The 19,087-nt window shown below is 40.9% G+C and overlaps 1 protein-coding gene across 1 annotated transcript in view; it reads left to right on the plus strand.

The window, feature by feature from the left end:
• The window catches only part of ARHGAP24 (Rho GTPase activating protein 24), a 214,590-nt gene that overhangs the window by 59,840 nt on the left and 135,663 nt on the right, over positions 1–19,087 (plus strand). Inside the window, exon 3 of the mRNA XM_027652834.1 lies at positions 18,179–18,266. Coding sequence (XP_027508635.1) covers positions 18,179–18,266 — 88 coding nt within the window. The remainder of the gene's footprint in view (positions 1–18,178; positions 18,267–19,087) is intronic.

Below are 19,087 nucleotides of genomic sequence, written 5' to 3' on the forward strand. Positions count from 1 at the left end.
AATTGAGTTCTTTTAGCTTATTAGTGCTTAAGAATAGCCTTCTCTAAGACCATTACCTCTGGGATAAAAGCCGTATTTGCAGCTGAATAAGCAGCATGTACAACATGACTTGTTGCTAGGGAAAGAGGCTTTCTTAGTTCTCCGCCAAGCAGAGCGGCTTGCGTAGTAGGTAAAAACTGAATGACCTCAAACTGCATTCCTGAAATCCTCTTTACTCTTCAGTTGGCAGTCTGAAAATATTTCCGTAAGTGACTTTGGCTTTCTGGAGCTGCTCTCATTCCCCTTCCAGCTCACACAGTCAGCGACATGGGAAAAGCAGCCCCTATCGAGGCCAGTTCTGCGAGGACAACACTTGCTGCAGGCGCTTGTCTCATCCAAGAGAAATGCCCAGAGCCCAGTGATGTGAGGCTTGATTGAAGACTGTGAGATGTGGGCAGATGAAAAAGATGTGTATCAGTTAAAATGCAGTTTAAATTAGCAGTCTTTCCTGTTTTCGTCTCTGCAGCAAAGGGCCGACTCCGTTGCAATACAAAAGAGGAAGGCAGAATTCTGGTAGCAAAACACGTAATAACTGATCACAGGAAGTAAAATAGTTTGGAGCATCTTTGTGATTTTTTTTTTTTTTTAGTGAAACCTTATCTCTGATCTTACAGTTGCTGGGGTCTTGATGTGAAGCTGGACAGTATACCCATGGTGCTGCTCCTGGATTTGGCACCAACACCATGTGGACTAACCCAGAGTTCTTGTGTGCTGGTGGGCTTTACTTGTTTTTAATGTGTTGAACCCTGGTTTTGGTGGAGTTATTGATACTAGCCTCCATCAAGAATCATGCCAAGGTTCTTGGAATAGACCAAACAGTGTAAAAGTGTGCTGAGAGGAGCCTTGCCAGAGTACCTTTAAACAAGACATTTAACTCTTTATCAGCAACAAGGCACATGAAAAAAAAATGCTTTTTGCTCTTTAGCAACTAAGGTTTGTAACAATTGCACAGAACACAGTGCAGTAGAGAAGAAAGAGATGGTGCTGTACTGATTACTATAAGAAACTTGAATACAGCAGGTCAATGAGAGTGCCTCTTTACAGCTTGGGTATATCAGATGGGTCTTTTTTACCCCTGTGGAAATGAGGATAGTTCAGTTTTAGGAATTAAGAGTAGCAAGTTCAGGAGTTTGTACTGAATGGGTGAAAAAAAGGTAGTTAGCAGTTTTTAAAAGTATAAGTGCCAAAAAGGGCTTGGTGGTTGTTGCTCTGACATCCCCTGCCTTACAAATGTCTGTTTGTTGCAAAGACGTTGCACAGAACAGCAGGGATCAGGACAGACTGCAACTCTCTTGATACTAACGTGATATTGATATTAATAATAATGAGCGACAGAAGCTCAGAAATCCTGACAGTGTCTATAACATGAGACTGCGTCCTGACCACCCTTTGGATAGATGCTGTAAATGTCTCAGTTTAATAACAGAGGATGAGAATCCCACAGGGCTAACGATGACGGTCGTTTCTTTGACTGGCACACATATTTAAAAGGTCTCTTGGCCAGAAATGTCTAAAGTCTTGAATATGTTGTACAAAAAAGCTTTGTATCATTTAAAAGGCCCTGAAACTTGGTGACAAGGACTGTGTGCTTGAATATTGGACTAGAGTGTTTACAGGCTTTGGTACTTGCTTTGGTTTTCCTAGATCATAAACCCGTTTGTGTTTGAAAATAATTTTCCTTATCCTCAATTCTTCTCAGCACTGAAAACTTTTTCAAATCTTTGTGTAAATGGGAACAGAACTCTATCTTATACTCAGGAGGGAGGTCATTAAATTTGGGTACCAATTTGTGTTTCAAAATGAAAATCTACTCGATCCCCTAGAGTGGAATATCATCAGTTCATCTCCTCTTCTTCAAAAGGGAAAAAAAAAAGAAAAAAGAAAAGTTTTCCTGGAGCGGTCATTGATACAAACTCTTCTTAAAAAACGGAAAGGAGATCGTTTAGAGATGAGGGTTTCTGATTCAGAGTCGTGGAAAAGAGCCTTTTGTTCCTTAACACAAACCCTGCTAAAAATAGATGAGTACTGTTGGTTCAAATGAACTTGCTACTGTTTGTGTTTGAGTGACTACGATGTTTATCATCTTGCACTTCAGTGGAGCTCTCAGGCTGGAGAGCATTTTTGTTCTGTTTCACTAAGTGTATTCCTGGGGGTCCCACTTCCTGACTGGGGCTCTGACAATGAATCATAGCAGTAGAAATGATAATAAATTGCTTCATTCTGCATAGCTCCAAGCCTCACTGCAGATATCTCCCTTGATGTAGCCAGAAAATTAATCTAAAAGTCTTCTCTCTTTTAGATTTAGGCTGTCACTCAGTGGCTCTCTCCGTTGGACTGTTTTTTCATGGTATATATACTTCAATGTTTGTCAGGCTAAACAGCAAGCATTTGTGATGGGAATTGGGATTTGAGACCGTGATGTTCTTCCCCTGCAGTGTAAATGTTCAACCCAGGAGTTATGTACACCCAGTTTCCCCTGACCTGTCCCAGAGGAGGGACTTCTTTTGGGTGCTCATTGGAAAAGGTGGAAATCATACCTAGGTTTTGTGCATCTGGGCAAATGCACAAATACACAGTTTCTGAATAAAAATGGTAATCGTAGCAGCATTTTTCCTTTAGGCAAATGTTTCCCAGGACAGCTGTTCAGTGAAAAACCTTGGAATGGCTGAAATCTTGCCTTTTTGTAAGAGCAGCCCTTCATGTCACCCCCCACCTCCCCCCCATCAAACTCCCCAAATCTCCTGTGAGTCTAGATATCTCATCTTGGGTTGCTATGAGGCATATTCAGAAGCACTTTGCCTGCTGTCTGCTTTGCTCGGGGTATCTGTCCAGCTGCTTTATATGACTCAACCAGTTTGTGTTCAGTGTTTCCTTGACTATTGTAGATTTAAAATGTTTTAAAATATCAGAATTGGAATAGGAAAGCTGTTGAAGAGAGCTCTAAAGCTATAAATATGAGATGCTGTTTGTCAAAATTGATGCAAACATTTTTACAAGATAATTTGATTGATGTAGCAGTTCAAACAGCAACCTTGATCAGGATGCTTTTGTGAACAAGGTAATTTATCTCGGCAAATGCGTTCACATAAATGTTTTAAAATCGAAGGCATGATAAATCTGTCTAGAGCCTGCACACAATGGAGCTGCCAAACCTGCCACCTGTTAAAGATTTTAATGAACTGTTCTGTGTTTGACAGAAAAAGTTTAAGTAATGTTGTCACTTTCCTTTGCTGAGACTTTCCTTATCTCAGGCACTCTGAGGTATCATGTAGCAAATGCTTCTAAGTGGAGCAGCTCTGGTGTTTCAATTAGAAATGCAGCAAACTGGTGAAGAAGACCATTAAATCCTAAATGTGGCTTTTGTGCAGAACAGCGCTGAGGAAGGGCTTTTTGTTCAAAGCCACAGGGAGATGGTGTTTTGTTAGGAGCCAAAGGATGCCCTAGCCCATGTCATGTCATTAGATTAATGGGAAATTAGTTCTGGATTTTCTGAATGGAAGATGATATGGTTCTGAGAGTAAACCAGAAATGTACTAGGATGTTATGCTTCTGTGTGTGTGAGAGAGAAAACCTTTGAGTGCAGTAAGACAAGGCTTGGTGGAGGTTTTTTTTGCAGCGACAGGAAAAGGGTTCACAAGTCTCCTTTCTGCAGCCTGTTTTCAGAAGGGAATTAGGAGATGTGGAATATGTCAGGCTTGAAACATCCGCATAAGGATAAATGCCATCCTCTGAGAGTCTGCAGAAAGTGTACGTGCTGGGTTTTTTACCACTTAAAAATTGAGGGCATTGCTTAAGGGCCTTAGATTGGCAATGGTTTGGAAGACCACAACTTACTAGGATCACAGAATCATAGAGTGGTTAGGGATGGAAGGGACCTTAAAGATCATCCCCTGCCATGGTTAGGGAACCTGGAGCAGGTTACTCAGAGCCCCATCCAGCCTGGTCTTTAACACTTCCAGGGATGGGGAGTCCAAAGCCTCTCTGGCAACCTGTTCCAGTGCCTCACCACCCTCATGGTAAAGAATTTCTTCCTGCTGTCTAATCTAAACTTACCCTCCTTCAGCTTAAGGCCATACCGCCTTGTCCTACATGCCTGTGTAAAAAGTCCCTCTATACTTTCTTGTAGCCCATTTAGGTACTGGAGGGCCACTAGAAGGTCTCCTCAAAGCCTTCTCTCTCCAGGCTGAACAGCCTCAACAGGATACGTTTTCCTGTGCTCTTCAATGAATTGCCATTCTTGTTTTCCATCCAGAAGCACACCTGGATTCTCACTATGTATTTCCTTGATTGACCTTCACTTAACTGTGGATGTGGAAAACATTTCTGGCTGAGTAAACTATTCACAGCTTCTAATTAAGCTATGCAGTGACCAGACTGAAGCTCACTGAGCTTGTAGAAAGGATGTAGAAGGCAGAAAGGTGCTAGAAAAAGTAAAAGCAGTGGGTAAGGAGGTAGAATAGCAGGGGAGGAAGCTGTGAAGAGATTTGTGAGGTACATAGGCAAATTAATGAGCGTGATCAGTAATAGCCATTGGTAGCAGCACAGGGGTTGTTAAATTATATCCTTTAAAAATAGTAATGAAACCTCACTGATTATACCTTCATTGTCTATTCTGGCTTCAATAAGCTTTGAGGCAGACTGTTAAAGCAGTCTTGACCCAATGGTGCAAGTGAGTATTGGCACTCAGGAGCATTTCTGTTTTTCTTTTGGCTGAACTACATTTTTGTCCCATGGACAAAACAGAGTGATAGTTTTCACAAGTTATGAGAAATTTGAGACACATCCCCCCCTTTTTCTTGCCATGTCCTAATCGGTACCTCTGTTTCCCATGAGGATCCCAGCTTCCAGCTGTAATCAGTATGCTCTGTGTAGCTGTGAGCATGCCAGAAAATGGGGCCACTTCTGGTTCGACTCCAAAATAAACTTTTTTTACTTGCAGATTGGTGGACTGGCTGATTTGACATATTTGCCCTGTGCTTTCACATGCAATAGAAATAAACGTGCATCTAGAAGTGCTTAAAAATTCAGGAGCTGTCTCTCTTTCAGAAAAACAGATTCCAGAATGTTGACATCAGATGACTGGTATGAACTATTTTTTTCTTAATAGCTGGTAGTAAGACCCCTTTTCAACAATAACACCAGGCAGGGAGCAGTCCCATGGCCAGAATATTAGTGTGTTTGCCAGAAAACCTGGAGCTTTGTTTCTGTTCACCTGCTGTGTAAACTTTACTTGGTTTCTCCTTTTACATAAACTGCAGTTCATCCTCTGCTTTTGTAAAGGCTACTGCAGTTTCTCCCGCAGACCGTGAAGACCTTCATGGTCATTTATATTTTGATAACTCATTAAAATAGCAACATGGAATCTAAGGTATTTTTATTAATATAGTTGGAACAGAACAGCTGCTACAGTGCAGTTAATAATGTTGGCCTCCAGTCACCCTGAATCCATTTTTACCCTGGACTGTCTGGCACTCTGCAAGATACACCCTCCTCAACAGGTCTGCAGGAAACTTGTCACACTGTCTTCTGGAAAAGCATATAAATAATGGTTTGATATTTAAGTATGTAAACCTATAAAAAGCTGTAATAAACCCAAGTACACTCAGTTATTCTTGCTGTACATTTACAGAATGTTGCAAAATACCTTTGGTGTTATTCAGAGAAGTGAGTAAAAATCCAGATTACGATAGTTTTATTCACTCTCAGTGAAGTAAATGCTATTTTGAGACAGCATAATCTTGAAAAATATTAGCTATTTTTAAAAGATAACTTTAATTCAAAAGGTAAGCTTCCCTGCAGTCCCTGGTAAGGTCCAGGAGCAAGTCCTTCTGGAGTCTTTTGCATACAGAAGGAGCAGCTGTATAGCTCAGCTTCATTAAGGCTTTGGATATAGTCTCCAGTAGTGTCCTTACAGCCAAACTGCTGAGATAAAAGCTGGAAAAGTCGACCTTTTTTCTATGGTTACCTTTTGAGTATAGCCCCTTCCAGCCTGTTAACCTGTGACTGTGGTTTTTCATCATGCACCTTGTAAATTCCTCCTGGAGTAGCAAATCAGCCTCTCTGTCCTGGCTGTCAAAGGAGATAAGTACCAGAGGGATGTCGAAGGGGAAGCAATAGGTCAATTAAACTAGCAGTGAGAGGATATGTTTGTGGTGGTCCTTGAGTGGTTTTTGCATTATTCTGGGTTGGTTTTGTGATCCACATCAGTTCATGGATTTGCCGTGACTTGAAATAGCGCTGAATGCAGGTCGTGCAAGTTGAAGGTTATGAAGAAGCCAAAAAACCCTCACCCAAATGTGTGCAAGCAGAATTGCAGAAATGTGCACGTGTTCTGCATAACTGAGCTGATCTAGGGCTGTTGTGATCCATTGGTACTTGACTTGACCCAAACCAGCTCCTACTTAACCCTGCCTTGATTTTGTAGTTATTTAAACTGGGAGGTATCTGGCACCTTTTCTTACATGGCTAGTAATTTAAGCATTGCCCTCAAAAAACATGCTACTAATACAGTAATAAGACAAATAAGAAACTGCTGGATCTCATGCAAAAGCTATACAAATATGGGATTCAGATCAGTTATAAAGATGAGAAACTATGTGAGAACTCCAGTTTTAAAACGGAAACAGTATCACAGAATGAATGAAGCAAATTAAATGCGGAACTAAAAGTAAAACCTGGAAATATCTACTGTACACAAGTAGTACCACTGGAGAAATAATTTGTAGTCAGGGAATCAGAGTTTTCCAGTTGTGTTAATTGCTTAGGTGGCATCTATTTTGTGTAAATAGCACAAAAGACCCTAGTCTCCCTGAAACAGGATCAGTGTTAATCAATGTAATCCTTTAAACAAGGAACAACATAGTATCTTACTCAAATATCAGAAAGCTAAATGAGCATATTAATTTGTGTCATTGTGGTATTTGTATAGTGCAGTAGCACTTTTAAGCCGTGCTTATAAAACATTTACTATGTAGATGAAATCTAAACAATGTATAGATGTTAAAACAACAAGCAATATAGGTATTTGAAAACCTAGCAAAAAATAGATAACCTTTGCCATTAACCTCAAATTTTTTCCATGTGAAGCTACAGTTTTTTCTTCCAATAAAAAACTGCAAGATGCTAATTTGTATAAGACAGGTGGACTCCACTGGAGTATTCTTCCTAGACAAAAACTAACAAGAATATTAGTACAGGAGAAGCAGAAACAACTTCAATGGAATGGTATTCCTGTTTCCATGTCCCTCTGCCATCTTTTTTATGCTTTAAAGGTTGCACTTTATGTGTAATTTCTAGGAAATCTGCAGCAACTTCAACCTTTCCTGCATCCTGACATGGAAATTAATTGTCCGAGGTGGGATGCTTGGCCATATATAGCTTTCCTGGAGGAAAAAAAAAACTCTGCGTGTTGGGATTGGAAAGGATGTTACTTCTCAAATTCAACATGGAAGTCATAAAACAAAAAACCAAAACTGAACAAACTGATTTGAACAGACTTTTCTCAAAGCAAGAGCAGTTCTGTGTTAATTATTCCTGATAAATACTTGTCTTTATCTGTGTTTGAAGTGTTTAAGGGCTGAAGACTTCAGTCTCTCAAGGCTGTGCTCTCCAGCTGTTTAATATTTCTTCTCCTGTTCACACTGGACCTAGAGAACAAAGGTGGGTTTTGTGTATTTAAAAATTATATATTTTAATTTGGTTTTTTGATTTAAAATCCCAATATTGTCCCTTTAGTAGTCTTTATAAGAGCAGAGTAGTATGATCTGTCAAAACCAAGACAGTTGCAAGCTAAGCTGATAAGAAATGCTGAAGAGAGAGCTGGAAGGGAGGAAATATAATGATCCTAGATGAGAAACTTTGAAAGTGGCGGGTTATTTCTGATGGTCAGAAGCAGTCTGACCTTCACTTGGTATACACTTCCCTCCATAAGGAAATCTGGAGGGCATTACCAGTTCTGGTCACTCTAAATATTTGTTTTTCTGTCATGGACTGTATTCTAATCCTCTCCATCAACTGTGGGAGTTAAACCAAATAGAATGTATAAATGATATCCACTCAACTCTTGCACTGGTGTGCAGTGACCACTGGTTGCCCAGCTTTTCAAACTAAGAAAAAAAATCAAGATGAAATAAAAAGTTTAGTTTTAGAGTCTTTTTTTTTTTTGTCCCTCTGAATCTTACATTGAAACACGTTGAGTTCAGTATTTAATGACTGACTGGATTTAACCTGCTCAATCATTAACTCATTTAAGCTGGGAAAGACCTCTTAAGATCATCTAAGAGTCCAACCAAAACCTAACGCTGCCAAGTCCACCACTAAACTGTGTCCCTAAGTGCCACATTTACGTGTCTTTTAAATGGCTCCAGGGATAGTGAGTCTTTCACTTCCCTGGGCAGCCTGTTCCAATGTTTGACAACTCTTTTGGTGAAGAAATTTCTCCCAATATTCAGTATCAACTTCCTCTGGCACAACTTGAGGCCATTTCCTCTTATCTCTTTTACTAAGGAGAAGAGACCAACACTCACCTTGCTACAGCCTTTTTTCTAGTTGTAAAGAGCGATAAGGGCTCCCCTGAGCCTCCTTTTCTCCAGGATAAACAGCCCCAGCTCCCTCAGCCACTCCTCATAGGGCTTACCCTCCAGACCCTTCACCAGCTCCATTGCCCTTCTCTGGACTCGCTCCAGCACTTCAATGTCTTTCTTGTAGTGAGGTTCTAGAACTGGACAGAGCACTCGAGGTGTGGCCTCACCAGTGCTGAGGACAGGGGGACAATCACTGCCCTGGTCCTGTTGGCCAAACTGTCTTTCATACAGACCAGGATGCGAGTGGCCTTCTTGGCCACCTGGGCACACAGTGATGGCTCATGTTCAGCTGCCGTTGACCAGCACCTCCAGGTCCTTTTCTGCTGGGCAGCTTTCCAACCACTCTTCCCAGCCTGTAGCCTACCTGGGGTTGTTGTGACCCAAGGTCAGGAGCTGGCTCATGGCCTTTTGGAACCTCATACAATTGGCCTTGGCCCATCAATCCAGCTTGTCCAGATCCTTCTGCAGAGTTTTCCTACTCTCCAGCAGATCAACACCACTTGTCACTGGCTGCCGGCTGGTTTTAACTCCATTTACCACCAATCTAATCTCTGTGCTCAGCCACCCAGCCAGTTTTTTAACCCAGTGAAGTGTGCCCCTGTCCATGCCATGAACAGCCAGTTTCTCCAGGAGAATATTGTGGAAAATGGTGTCAAAGGCTTTACTAATGTCTTAGATAAATATCCACAGCCTTTTCCTTGTGCCTTGGCTGATCCAAAGAAGGGATTGAGTACCTCAGCCTTTTCCTCATCCTTTGTCACTATGTTTTGCCCCACATCCAGTAATGGATGGAGATGATTCTTAGCCCTGCAAACATTTTTACAGCAGTATCCAGATTAAGTTCTAGTTGGGCTTTGGCCCTTCTAATTTACTCCCTGCATAACCTCACCGCATCCTTGCAATCCTCCTGAGTTACCTTCCCCTTCTTTTAAAGGTCATAAAGTCTCTTTCCCTAGTTCCACCCTAAGCTCTGTCTTCAACCATGCTGGTCTTCTTGCCCACCAGCTTGTCCTTCAGCACATGGGAACAGTCTGCTCCTGCATCTTTTAAGATTTCCTTCTTGAAGAATGTCTAGCCTTTCTGCACTGCTTTGCCCTTCAGGACTGTGTCACAAGGGACTCTGTCAACCAGTCTCCTGAACAGGCTGAAGTCTCTCTCACAGTATTGCTGAATCTGTCCAGACTGTCACTGGAGAGCTTTGTATATAAATAAGAGGTCATACTTGAAGTTTTCCCCTTGTCAAATATTATCCTTTTGGGGAATAATTACATTGTTTTGACCTAGATGTTCTCAGGACTAAAAGTCAGTAAATTTCCTTTGTGAAAGGAATCTGTAAAGCAAGACTTGGTCCTTTGTGTTCTGGTGCTTTATTGGCTTTTTTTTTCCTTGGGAAAATAATTTTGGCTAATAATAAGCTGAATTTCCTATTGACCAGAGCTACTGGAAGTAAGATGTTTCTTGTAGTAAAAATCTTCTGTAGTAATTCAGTAGTGCCCAGTTCCATTGTTGTCTGTTGATCAAAATTTTATGATCATTGTGAAGGCTAATTTCATCAAAACTTCACTGTCTCCATGTAATAATGACCTAAGCTTGTATTCCTGAGTCCTTAAACTCAACGTAGTCTCCAAATTTATTTATACATCTCCTTTTTCTTTGCCTTTGGAAAATACCAGGGGTCATTCCTGTCAGCAATATGGCAATTGCAGAGTGCATTCCTCAGGAAGGCATCTTACGTTGTAGAGCTCCTGCAACATCTCCCGGCCTCTGAACCCCATGACATGTCCTGTTCTCTTAACTGACCTCAGTCCCATCATACCTGTCACACCTATCTCAGATCACAGTCCTAAATACTCCTCTGGAAGTGCTTGCGTGGGAGCAGATGCACACCATGCCTTCATGCCCCAGATAACCCTCAAGAGCGTTCCTCATGAATTGGCTCACCCCCTGTAATTATCTCCCCAGCTCCTTATATCCCATTGTGACAAAGTGGGGAAAGAAAAGCAAAATCTCTGTATGAGGAACAGTGTTTCTCACAAAAGCTGGGGATATATAATTGAATAAACTCATTCGTTAGGAAGAAGCCAGGAGAGAGTGGGTATAATAGAGATGTTAAAGCTTCTCTAGATGCCACAAAAAATCTGCTTTAGAAAGGAAAGCTGCTTCATACTAATCCAAGATCTCTCTGAAACTCTTTAAAACAGCAGGCAGAATTTAGAGGTGGGAAGAGAGCATGTTAAGTTTTACTTTCAAATGTAAGGACAAGGTCAATGCTGGAAAACAGATTCAAAAAGAGGAAAAAAAAGCTTTCAGTAACTTCAGACATTGTGTCAGACATGGTCAGGAAATGACCAGTCTTCTGTCCTGCCCTTACTAGAGAAATGAAAACCATAGGCATATATGAATCTAACCTCTGGGTTTAAGCAAACTTAATTTTTTGTGGTGTTAATAGCTCAACTTGTTAATAGCCTTTCTCTTGTGGAACAAGCAAGGGAATTTTTTCTAGTGGCTGCTCAAGCCAAGATCGCTTCATTCTCAAGGAAAGAAGTTTCTCTCAAGCATGGAGAGGCACTCAACCATTAAGTGAAATGTCCAGCAGGAGAGAAAGATAGAAAAATCTTTAAAGAAGCTGTAATCACATTGTGGTAAAACTGTCATCTCTGTCTCTCATGTCAGAATAAATGTTTTGGTACTCAGTGTCCAGCAAATGGCATATATGGTATACACCACCACACAGGTGAATTTACTTCTTTTTTTGAAACATTAAGCTATGGGGTAGGTTTGAACCTTTCTTTAGGTAAAGGAAAAAATCTCCTTTATGTTGTTGTTTGCGAAGTTTCTGAGAACTAAACAACAATTCTCATTCTTCAACAGAAACAGACTCTAGAAATGTTTTAACATAGTGGGACAAGAAAATGTCAAATGCAATAGAATTTATACCAGAAAAATGTATGCTGTGTATTGGCTTAATTTTATCCAACCGTTTTTTTTTTTTGGTGATTTCTCTGTTGTTTACTGTGTTTATTCCTGGCATGTTACATACCCCCTAAAATCTGAATGGTTGTCCCCTCCCAGCCCCCCTGTTGTTCTCTCCTCGTGCATATTGTAAAGCTGTAAATGCTGCAATAACTGCAAGACAAAGACTGTATCACCCCCTGCGGTAATTGTGCCTCTTCCAGAGCTTTGGTTCCTTAAGTGGTATAAAAATCCACTCTTAGAACAAAAATGAAAAAATCTTATTCTCTTACAATTAAAAAAAAAAATCATTATCTTATAATTATAATTTGTATTTACTTTTTAATTGTCCCACTATTGTCATGTATGCTAGAAAACCTGAAATTACATATATATAGCAGTGACAGTTCTGTAAAAGCAATAAAACTTGTCTTCATGTAGTGTTTACCAATAAGATTTTAAACCCCGAATGTACATGGGGGGTAAGAGATCTCTGGACATAAAATACTTCCTGTTTAAACTGAAGAAGAATAATTTTATAACTACTGATTATTAGTCAGAATATTGATAATGCTTCAGTTGAAGTTAAACCTTGTAGGTGTTTTAGGTCTACTTGTGGTAACCACCCTTTGCCCAGCTAGAGACAGCCAAGGCAGCTCTGCCTCAGCACTGATCCAGGGTTTGGAGCCAGCTGGTGAACTTGCTAAGGCCCCAGTTTTGAAATACAGATATCTCTGCATAGGCAGTTAAATGAAAGGGCTGGCTTTCAGAGTTGCTCTGCCCTTTGGCAGCACGTGATTTTACTGGGATCTTGGAAATGCATTGTAATGGTGGAAACGAATAGAAATTTTAAAAAGTTACTGCGACCAAACTGCTTTTAGTGAGCACAGTGCAGGTTTCATTATTGACCTCAGCATAAATGGATTTCTGCCTGTGCTGTAAATTTTCCTCCTCACCTCATGTCTGTAGGCTCCTGACAGTGCAAAGATCTATTTTTGTGATAGTTTAAAAGCAAAAACAATAATGTGAGGAACGAGGATTTGTTAACTGGTAACAACTGATAACAACTTGTGTATTCACTTTATCCTTCTCTGCCGTGCATCACTTGTTTATAAATTCACAGTACATGTACACAGCTCTATATACATGTAGAAATGTACTTGTATATATGTATGAGGTATATTATTTAATTTAGACTGATTAACAGACTTCTCCGTGAAATACACTGGGTGCCTTTCAGGCTGCGACCTTGTAAATACTAGTAAATACTAGTGACGTTCAGAGAATTATCCACTAAATGTGATGTTTTTCAGTTTGAGATGCCATCTGAGTTAAAGTGCACCTTTGTTCTTAAGTAGGACAATTAAGACTTTCCAGAAACAGCAACAGTGACAAAAGAAACCACAGAACACTGCTGCATTGTGTGTGGCGGTGAGTCATACAGAAGACACATGTCCCCAGAGATCCTTTCTGCCTCTTCATCCTCCCCATCAGCTGCCTCTTTCCTGGCTGATGATCTTCCTCCCTCTCTGGGAGCTGATGCTTTTTTACCCCATCCTCCCTCTCTGAACGAACCTTTTCTAAGAGCCGAGGAGGTATTTAGTCGGACACCACTGAGGGAGGGGGAGTAACAGTTGATAATGGGCTGCAGATCTTAGCACTATTTCTGGGGACTTTTTTTTTTTTCCCCCGACGGACACAGTCCAGCTGATTTGGGAACCTTTCTTGCCGAGAGGCATGAATAGCTGGGTTGTGTTTGTTCAGCGGCTGTACTTTGGCAGGGATAAAACCCTGGGAGCTGCTGCCAAACCTGCACAGCCACTTCTGTGTTGTGGTTAACCTGTTAACCAACCTCTAGTAGCAGGCATAGAGGAAGAAGCTACGTGAAGATCCTCTATGTTAATTGAAAAGTAGTAGGGAAAAAAAAAATCTTGGGAAAAGTTTTCCAGGAAACAAGAAAAACAGATACGTAAATGCAGCACCTGTCTTTGAAAGTCAAAGTAGAATTCAGTGAATGAAAGCTGGAAAGGAAAGAAGACATATAACTGCTGGTACTGTGTACTTCTAAAGTAACTTTTTAAAGGTTGGCAGGACAAACTACGAGCAAGCAAATAGACCAATTAAAGCCTTTGGGAACTGTATTAGAATAAATTGTGAAAACATTATTTTGGCAAGAAAACAGTAATTTCCTCATGTATCTATATGCTTTATGAGTAAATGCATCCAGAGATACTGAAAATCATGTATTTGACTTCGTAGTTGCCAGTCAGCATCTTCAAAGCATTTCTTGGAGAAAACCTGGTACCTCTTGGACACATGTTGTAAGACTGCTTCAGAAAATGAAGTTCAGATGAGGCTGGGAAAAGTAGTGGAGCAGAATGAGAAAGAGGCACAGGGTTGCTTCACTGTTGTGATGTGTTACACAGAGCATGCAAAACAGAAATACCATCTGTCAGCTGGTCCTCATGAGGCACTTGAGCAGTGGCCATCCTGTCTCCTCTTCTGTGCTTCCTCACAAAGTCCAGCTGCTGAATGGTGCTGAAAGTGTTTTGGGGGACCAGCATGGGATAAAACATCTATTTGAGCAAGACTGCATCATGCTGTGACTCTGACATCAATCTACTTGGATTATTCTTGCTGCACTACAGTATTTTATCAGGCACTTGGTTAACAGAGTAGTAATTTTTCTTAAGTTGAAGGCTTTTATATAAGCAGATATTTGATTTTAACAAGCATATTGTTGCTCCGCTATTTAGGTGATCTTTGGTTTGAAGCAACAGTACACTGTAGAAAAATCCATGTGTATGAGGACCTCCTTTGAAAGTGGACTTGATGCTTGGTTAGGGACAAGGCTGATGCTTCTTGAGCAACCCAAACTTCTCCTGCATGCTGAGTCATCCTGAATGCTCAGCTAGAGAAGCAGAACTGCCCTGCTAAGGACAGAAGTGTTGGAAATCAAAAAATAACTCGGGCATACCCCAGCAGGAGCTCTGCAGAGCACTGCTGACCTGGTGGAGGCACAGCCTCCAAACAGAATGGCAATGGGAGCGAGGAGGGACTTGTGTCAGGGCCACATTTTTCTCCACTTCCCTTTTTTAGGTATTCCTGTATTTCTGCCACACACTTGGCACCGTGGTGGTTTTGCTTTTTTATTTCCTTTTTTTTTGAAAGCAGAATATTAATCTGGTCTAATCTGCAGTCTTGGGTTGAGATTTTTTTTAAAATAGTTTTGAATGAGCCGTAAAGTTTGATGTGAAGCAGTGTGAAGTTTTCTTATTATGGAACATTTACATGTGCTCATGCACTGACACCTAAGTCAAAACATGCATTTCCTCTGGAAATTACCTTCCTCTCTTATATGCAAAATACTGTCTTGTTAGGTGTTTAAGGCTATATAGTTGATCTTCTCTTACTTCCCCCTGAAATTAGATATTCAGGGTGAAAAACGGGTGTTTAAATTGTTGAAGCTTTGCAGTTGATCAGCTGGTCAGATTGGATAGTCTGGACTATCTAAGCTGTAAGGACAGGCCTAATGTTGCACCTTAAGGGCCCAGAAAGGCAATAGAGCAAGGGGACTGGCAGTGATGTGGGGACTGGGGACCCCCTGTTCCCAGTATCAAATACCGAACAGCCAGGGCTGTGCCACATGAGGGGCCATGGGGATTTTTTTTACATTACAGGTGTGTGCCCTGAGCATCAGGGTGTTTTTGTGGAACATAGTGCCAGCTGCTGAGAAACTAAGCAAAGGGACACTCCACATAGCCTCAGTCCAATTACATAGACAGCCACAAAACTTAGTGAGGGGGAAGTGTTGCTGTATGGTGACAGCAGACAGATGAGTGTGAAAGCAGACAGAATGGGAAGTGAAAGAGCTGCAGTTGCTCTCTTAGGCTTTCCCCCTAGTCTGGGGAACCCAGGTGCATGTTGTACAAACAAATCTGTTTTCTTATTTTAAAAAAGCTCACAAATACAAATACATTTAAGTAGTTCACGTGCACTGGTGTTTCCAATAATAGTACTGAAAATAGACAGTAAAATAAAACTGCCACTTGAGAACATGTTTGCTTTTTAGATCACAGAAGTATTCTGTATGGTGTTACTGTCAGGATTCCCTTTGTACTAACTTAGCTGTTAGGAGTGGCTTTACGTTTTAGTGGATGAAATAGATTTCACCTATGAAATGAAGATGCTAAGGTTAAAAATATTATAATAATTTTGTTAATATTATATGTTAAAAATATTGTAACCATGTTCTCAAAAATTTGTCATTAAGACAGCTCACTGTTAATACTAAAAGGGTTTTACATCAAAGAATCAGAAAGCATCACATTGTAGTGAGACTGCAGCATGTCTGGTTGCTAATGAGCAGGCAGCAAAGTTGAGTGCAGTTTTCATTTACTGTCTCATAAATTGATTTTAGTTTACAGTGCTGTAGGCTAGGTTTCCTTAATTTTGTATTTTTGTTTAATTGGATAGCAAGACTTATAATTAACTTAAATATGTCGTATGCCTTCATTGATGTGAGTTATTGAGCCAGTGAAATTTCACTTCAGCGTGAAGAGTGATCTGCTCATCTTGTGTGCTGGGTGGAGGTTTTTTTAGGTAAAACCACCTCAATGTGAAAGTTAAAGCGGGGAAGATTATATCAGTCTTAATGGTCTATTACATGTGACAAAAATACATGTAGTTAAAAATGTTTTTTAGAGATTCTTCTTCCTGGTCTGCCATAATTCTCAGAAAAAATGTGTTCCTTATATTTGCTGGTTTTTTTCTAGGTGTTAACATGAGAAGTTGAACTAATTTGTGACTGATCTTTTACTGTTCATGTAATCATTTCTGTTTATGATATTATTCTTGCCTTCTGACAGAAGGCTTTGGAATGTGACAACTATTAACAGGTGCTGCTTGTAGCGGGAATGAAGGAAAATAGCTCCTAGTACAGCTACTGGACCAAGGCACTTAATGCTTATAATACATTTGTATATGCAGTGAGAGGGGAAATCTGCCCACAACTGCTAACACTTGCTGCTAACACCACTGCAGCAGAATGCTGTTCTGTTTCATGTGTTCAGCAACAAGTATCATGGTGTTTAATGGAGGTGATTTTGTATGATCTGACAAAATACCTTTGCACCCTGTCTTTCTGTCTTTGGCTTCTCGTGATACACCGTGCCTGCTGGCAGACAGCAGTGTACTGACAAGCTGATACAGGGCTTAGACTCCACATCAGCTGGTACAAATACTGATTTTGTGAAATGTTTGTGAGCTGTTTCTTCAGAAATAGGTTTGTAAGGTCTCCTTTGTGAGAAGAATACAGCATTCTGCTTGTCTTGACTTCCCACTAATTGTAAATGATTCTGCTCCTAATGAAGGTTACAGGGATATCTTTAGGGCTGTTCAGAGAAAGGGTCTGACAGATATTTGGAAGTAGTCTTTGGTTGAAACTACTATGGAAAATGGTATTCCATGTTGAACTCAATTATCCTTATGGGGATAAGGACCTTCCTTACTCAAGATACTCTTGTGTTTAAGCTGTGTAAATTATAGAAGTTGTTTACTTTGGAGATGGGGGCCTTGTTGTGCTGTAATTGTGGAATGTCAGTAGGTAGGTATGACCTCCCATTAACAGTGAGGGAGAGCTTGTACCTAATAGAATTCCTAGGATGCCACTCTGAAAATTTACTCCTGGATAGCCATCCCAGCATAATTTCATTACGGACTACCTGCTGACTGAGGCTGAAACAGTACTAGGAGGAGCTGTAATTTCTGAAAATGAAAAAGAGCTCTCAGAGGAAAGGGGTGGTCTGTCCATCCCATGCGTCAGTGGGACCAAAGGGGAGGGTGGGAGGGGAATAATGTCTTCAGCATAGCCCCAGAAATGTTTTGGGGGTTGCAGGGGTGGTTTTTGGTAACCAGTGTTACTAAATATGCTAAAATTCCCCACCTCCCCTCTCAAGTAGTAAAGTTGTGATAAAAGTGTTCAGTGCCCCTCACAGAGATTATCCCACACTCATCTGCCTGTAGCAAATGCATCTTTGAACAGGACTCTGGCTGATTGTGCCTACTGTAACTTAGCACCAGCAGACCAGCACATGGCAGCCAGTGGGTGGAAGTGGGATGTTTTCTCTGTACTGCTTCCCTGGGATGGTACAAAAGGACACATCAGGAACTAGTTATCGACCCCACAAACTAAGGTTACTCTTCTGTCCACATATCCTTTGGCTCTAGCCAAGAAGGAAGCCTAGTTGGTAAGCTCACCTGCCTCACGTATGCAACTTCATAGTTTTTCACTAACCCTTTCTTTTAGTCTTGATTTTTCCCTACAGCACAGTGGAATTAGTATATGTGACAAGTGCAAAAATCTGCATGGTATCAAATACCCAAGAGATTAAAAAAAACCTAAAGCTGTTATTGAATGCCTCAGTTAATTAAGGGATCTGTGATGTTGGCTTTTGGATAATCCCTCCTCAATCTCACTTTGGAAGTCAGCTGCCCAGGTGCAACATCACAAATTCATATAACCCAGTCCAAAAAGAAGAAGCAGTAGGCTATCAGAAGCACGGTAGCAGTTTTAATTCCATGTTCATTGTTATTTTTTCCTTTAGGGTGCCATCTTTCTGCCTGGCAACAGAGTAATTGAGCATCCCTGCAATGAAGAAAGTCCAGGAAAATTCCTTTTTGAAGTTGTTCCAGGTAGGATATTCTACTCCATATGAAAAGTCTTTCAAGTTTGTCCTTAGTGACAAATGGCCACATCTGTTCTGCCAGAACAGAATATGAAGGTGATTAATGATTCAATTTAAGGAAAAAAATAAATCGGTTAATTTGTTAATACATTCATTCATAATTTTTTCATTCACCCCCAGGCAGCACAGGGAAAGGATGTGTTTTTTATTTGTCAGTGTAAAGCATGATTGTTCACTGCAAGGGGCTGCACCACTGAGTGGCACAGTGACAGTTACAAGTGTGTTTTGTAATTATTTTAGATTATATTGGATGCTATGAAGTAGTGTGTCCTGTGGCAACAAAGGAATCCGTAACTTAGCATCAACAGCTTATCACTGTAAGGCCTTAATGACATCAGGACCATCACTTAAGAGTGCTGTCTGGTTGCTGTGGGTGGATAAACAGATCGTAACAACAGGAAGCATCGCTGCTTTGAAACCCTGAACTTATTTTCAGTTGTGGGGTTTTGGTTGGTTTTTACCTGGGCTAGACTTGTCTAAAGAGCATTGCCCTAGCAATCAAGTGGTGCTCTTGATTGAGTTGTATGGCTTAAGTGATTTGCTCACTGTCTTCGCTACTTTCTCTTCTGGAAGGCAGACCTTGGCCTGTTTGGGAGCCTGCTCGACAGATACATGTGAGAGGCAGTCCTGAAGGGCAAAGGAAGTGCCAGGTCCTTCCCTTGGGTCACAACAACCCCATGCAGCACTACAGGCTGGGGGCAGAGTGGCTGGAAAGCTGCCTGGCAGAAAAGGACCTGGGGGTGCTGGTCAACAGCGGCTGAACATCAG

Source organism: Corapipo altera, unplaced genomic scaffold, assembly GCF_003945725.1.
Source record: "Corapipo altera isolate COAL_440 unplaced genomic scaffold, ASM394572v1 69, whole genome shotgun sequence".
In the NCBI taxonomy this organism is placed as follows: Eukaryota; Metazoa; Chordata; class Aves; order Passeriformes; family Pipridae; genus Corapipo; species Corapipo altera.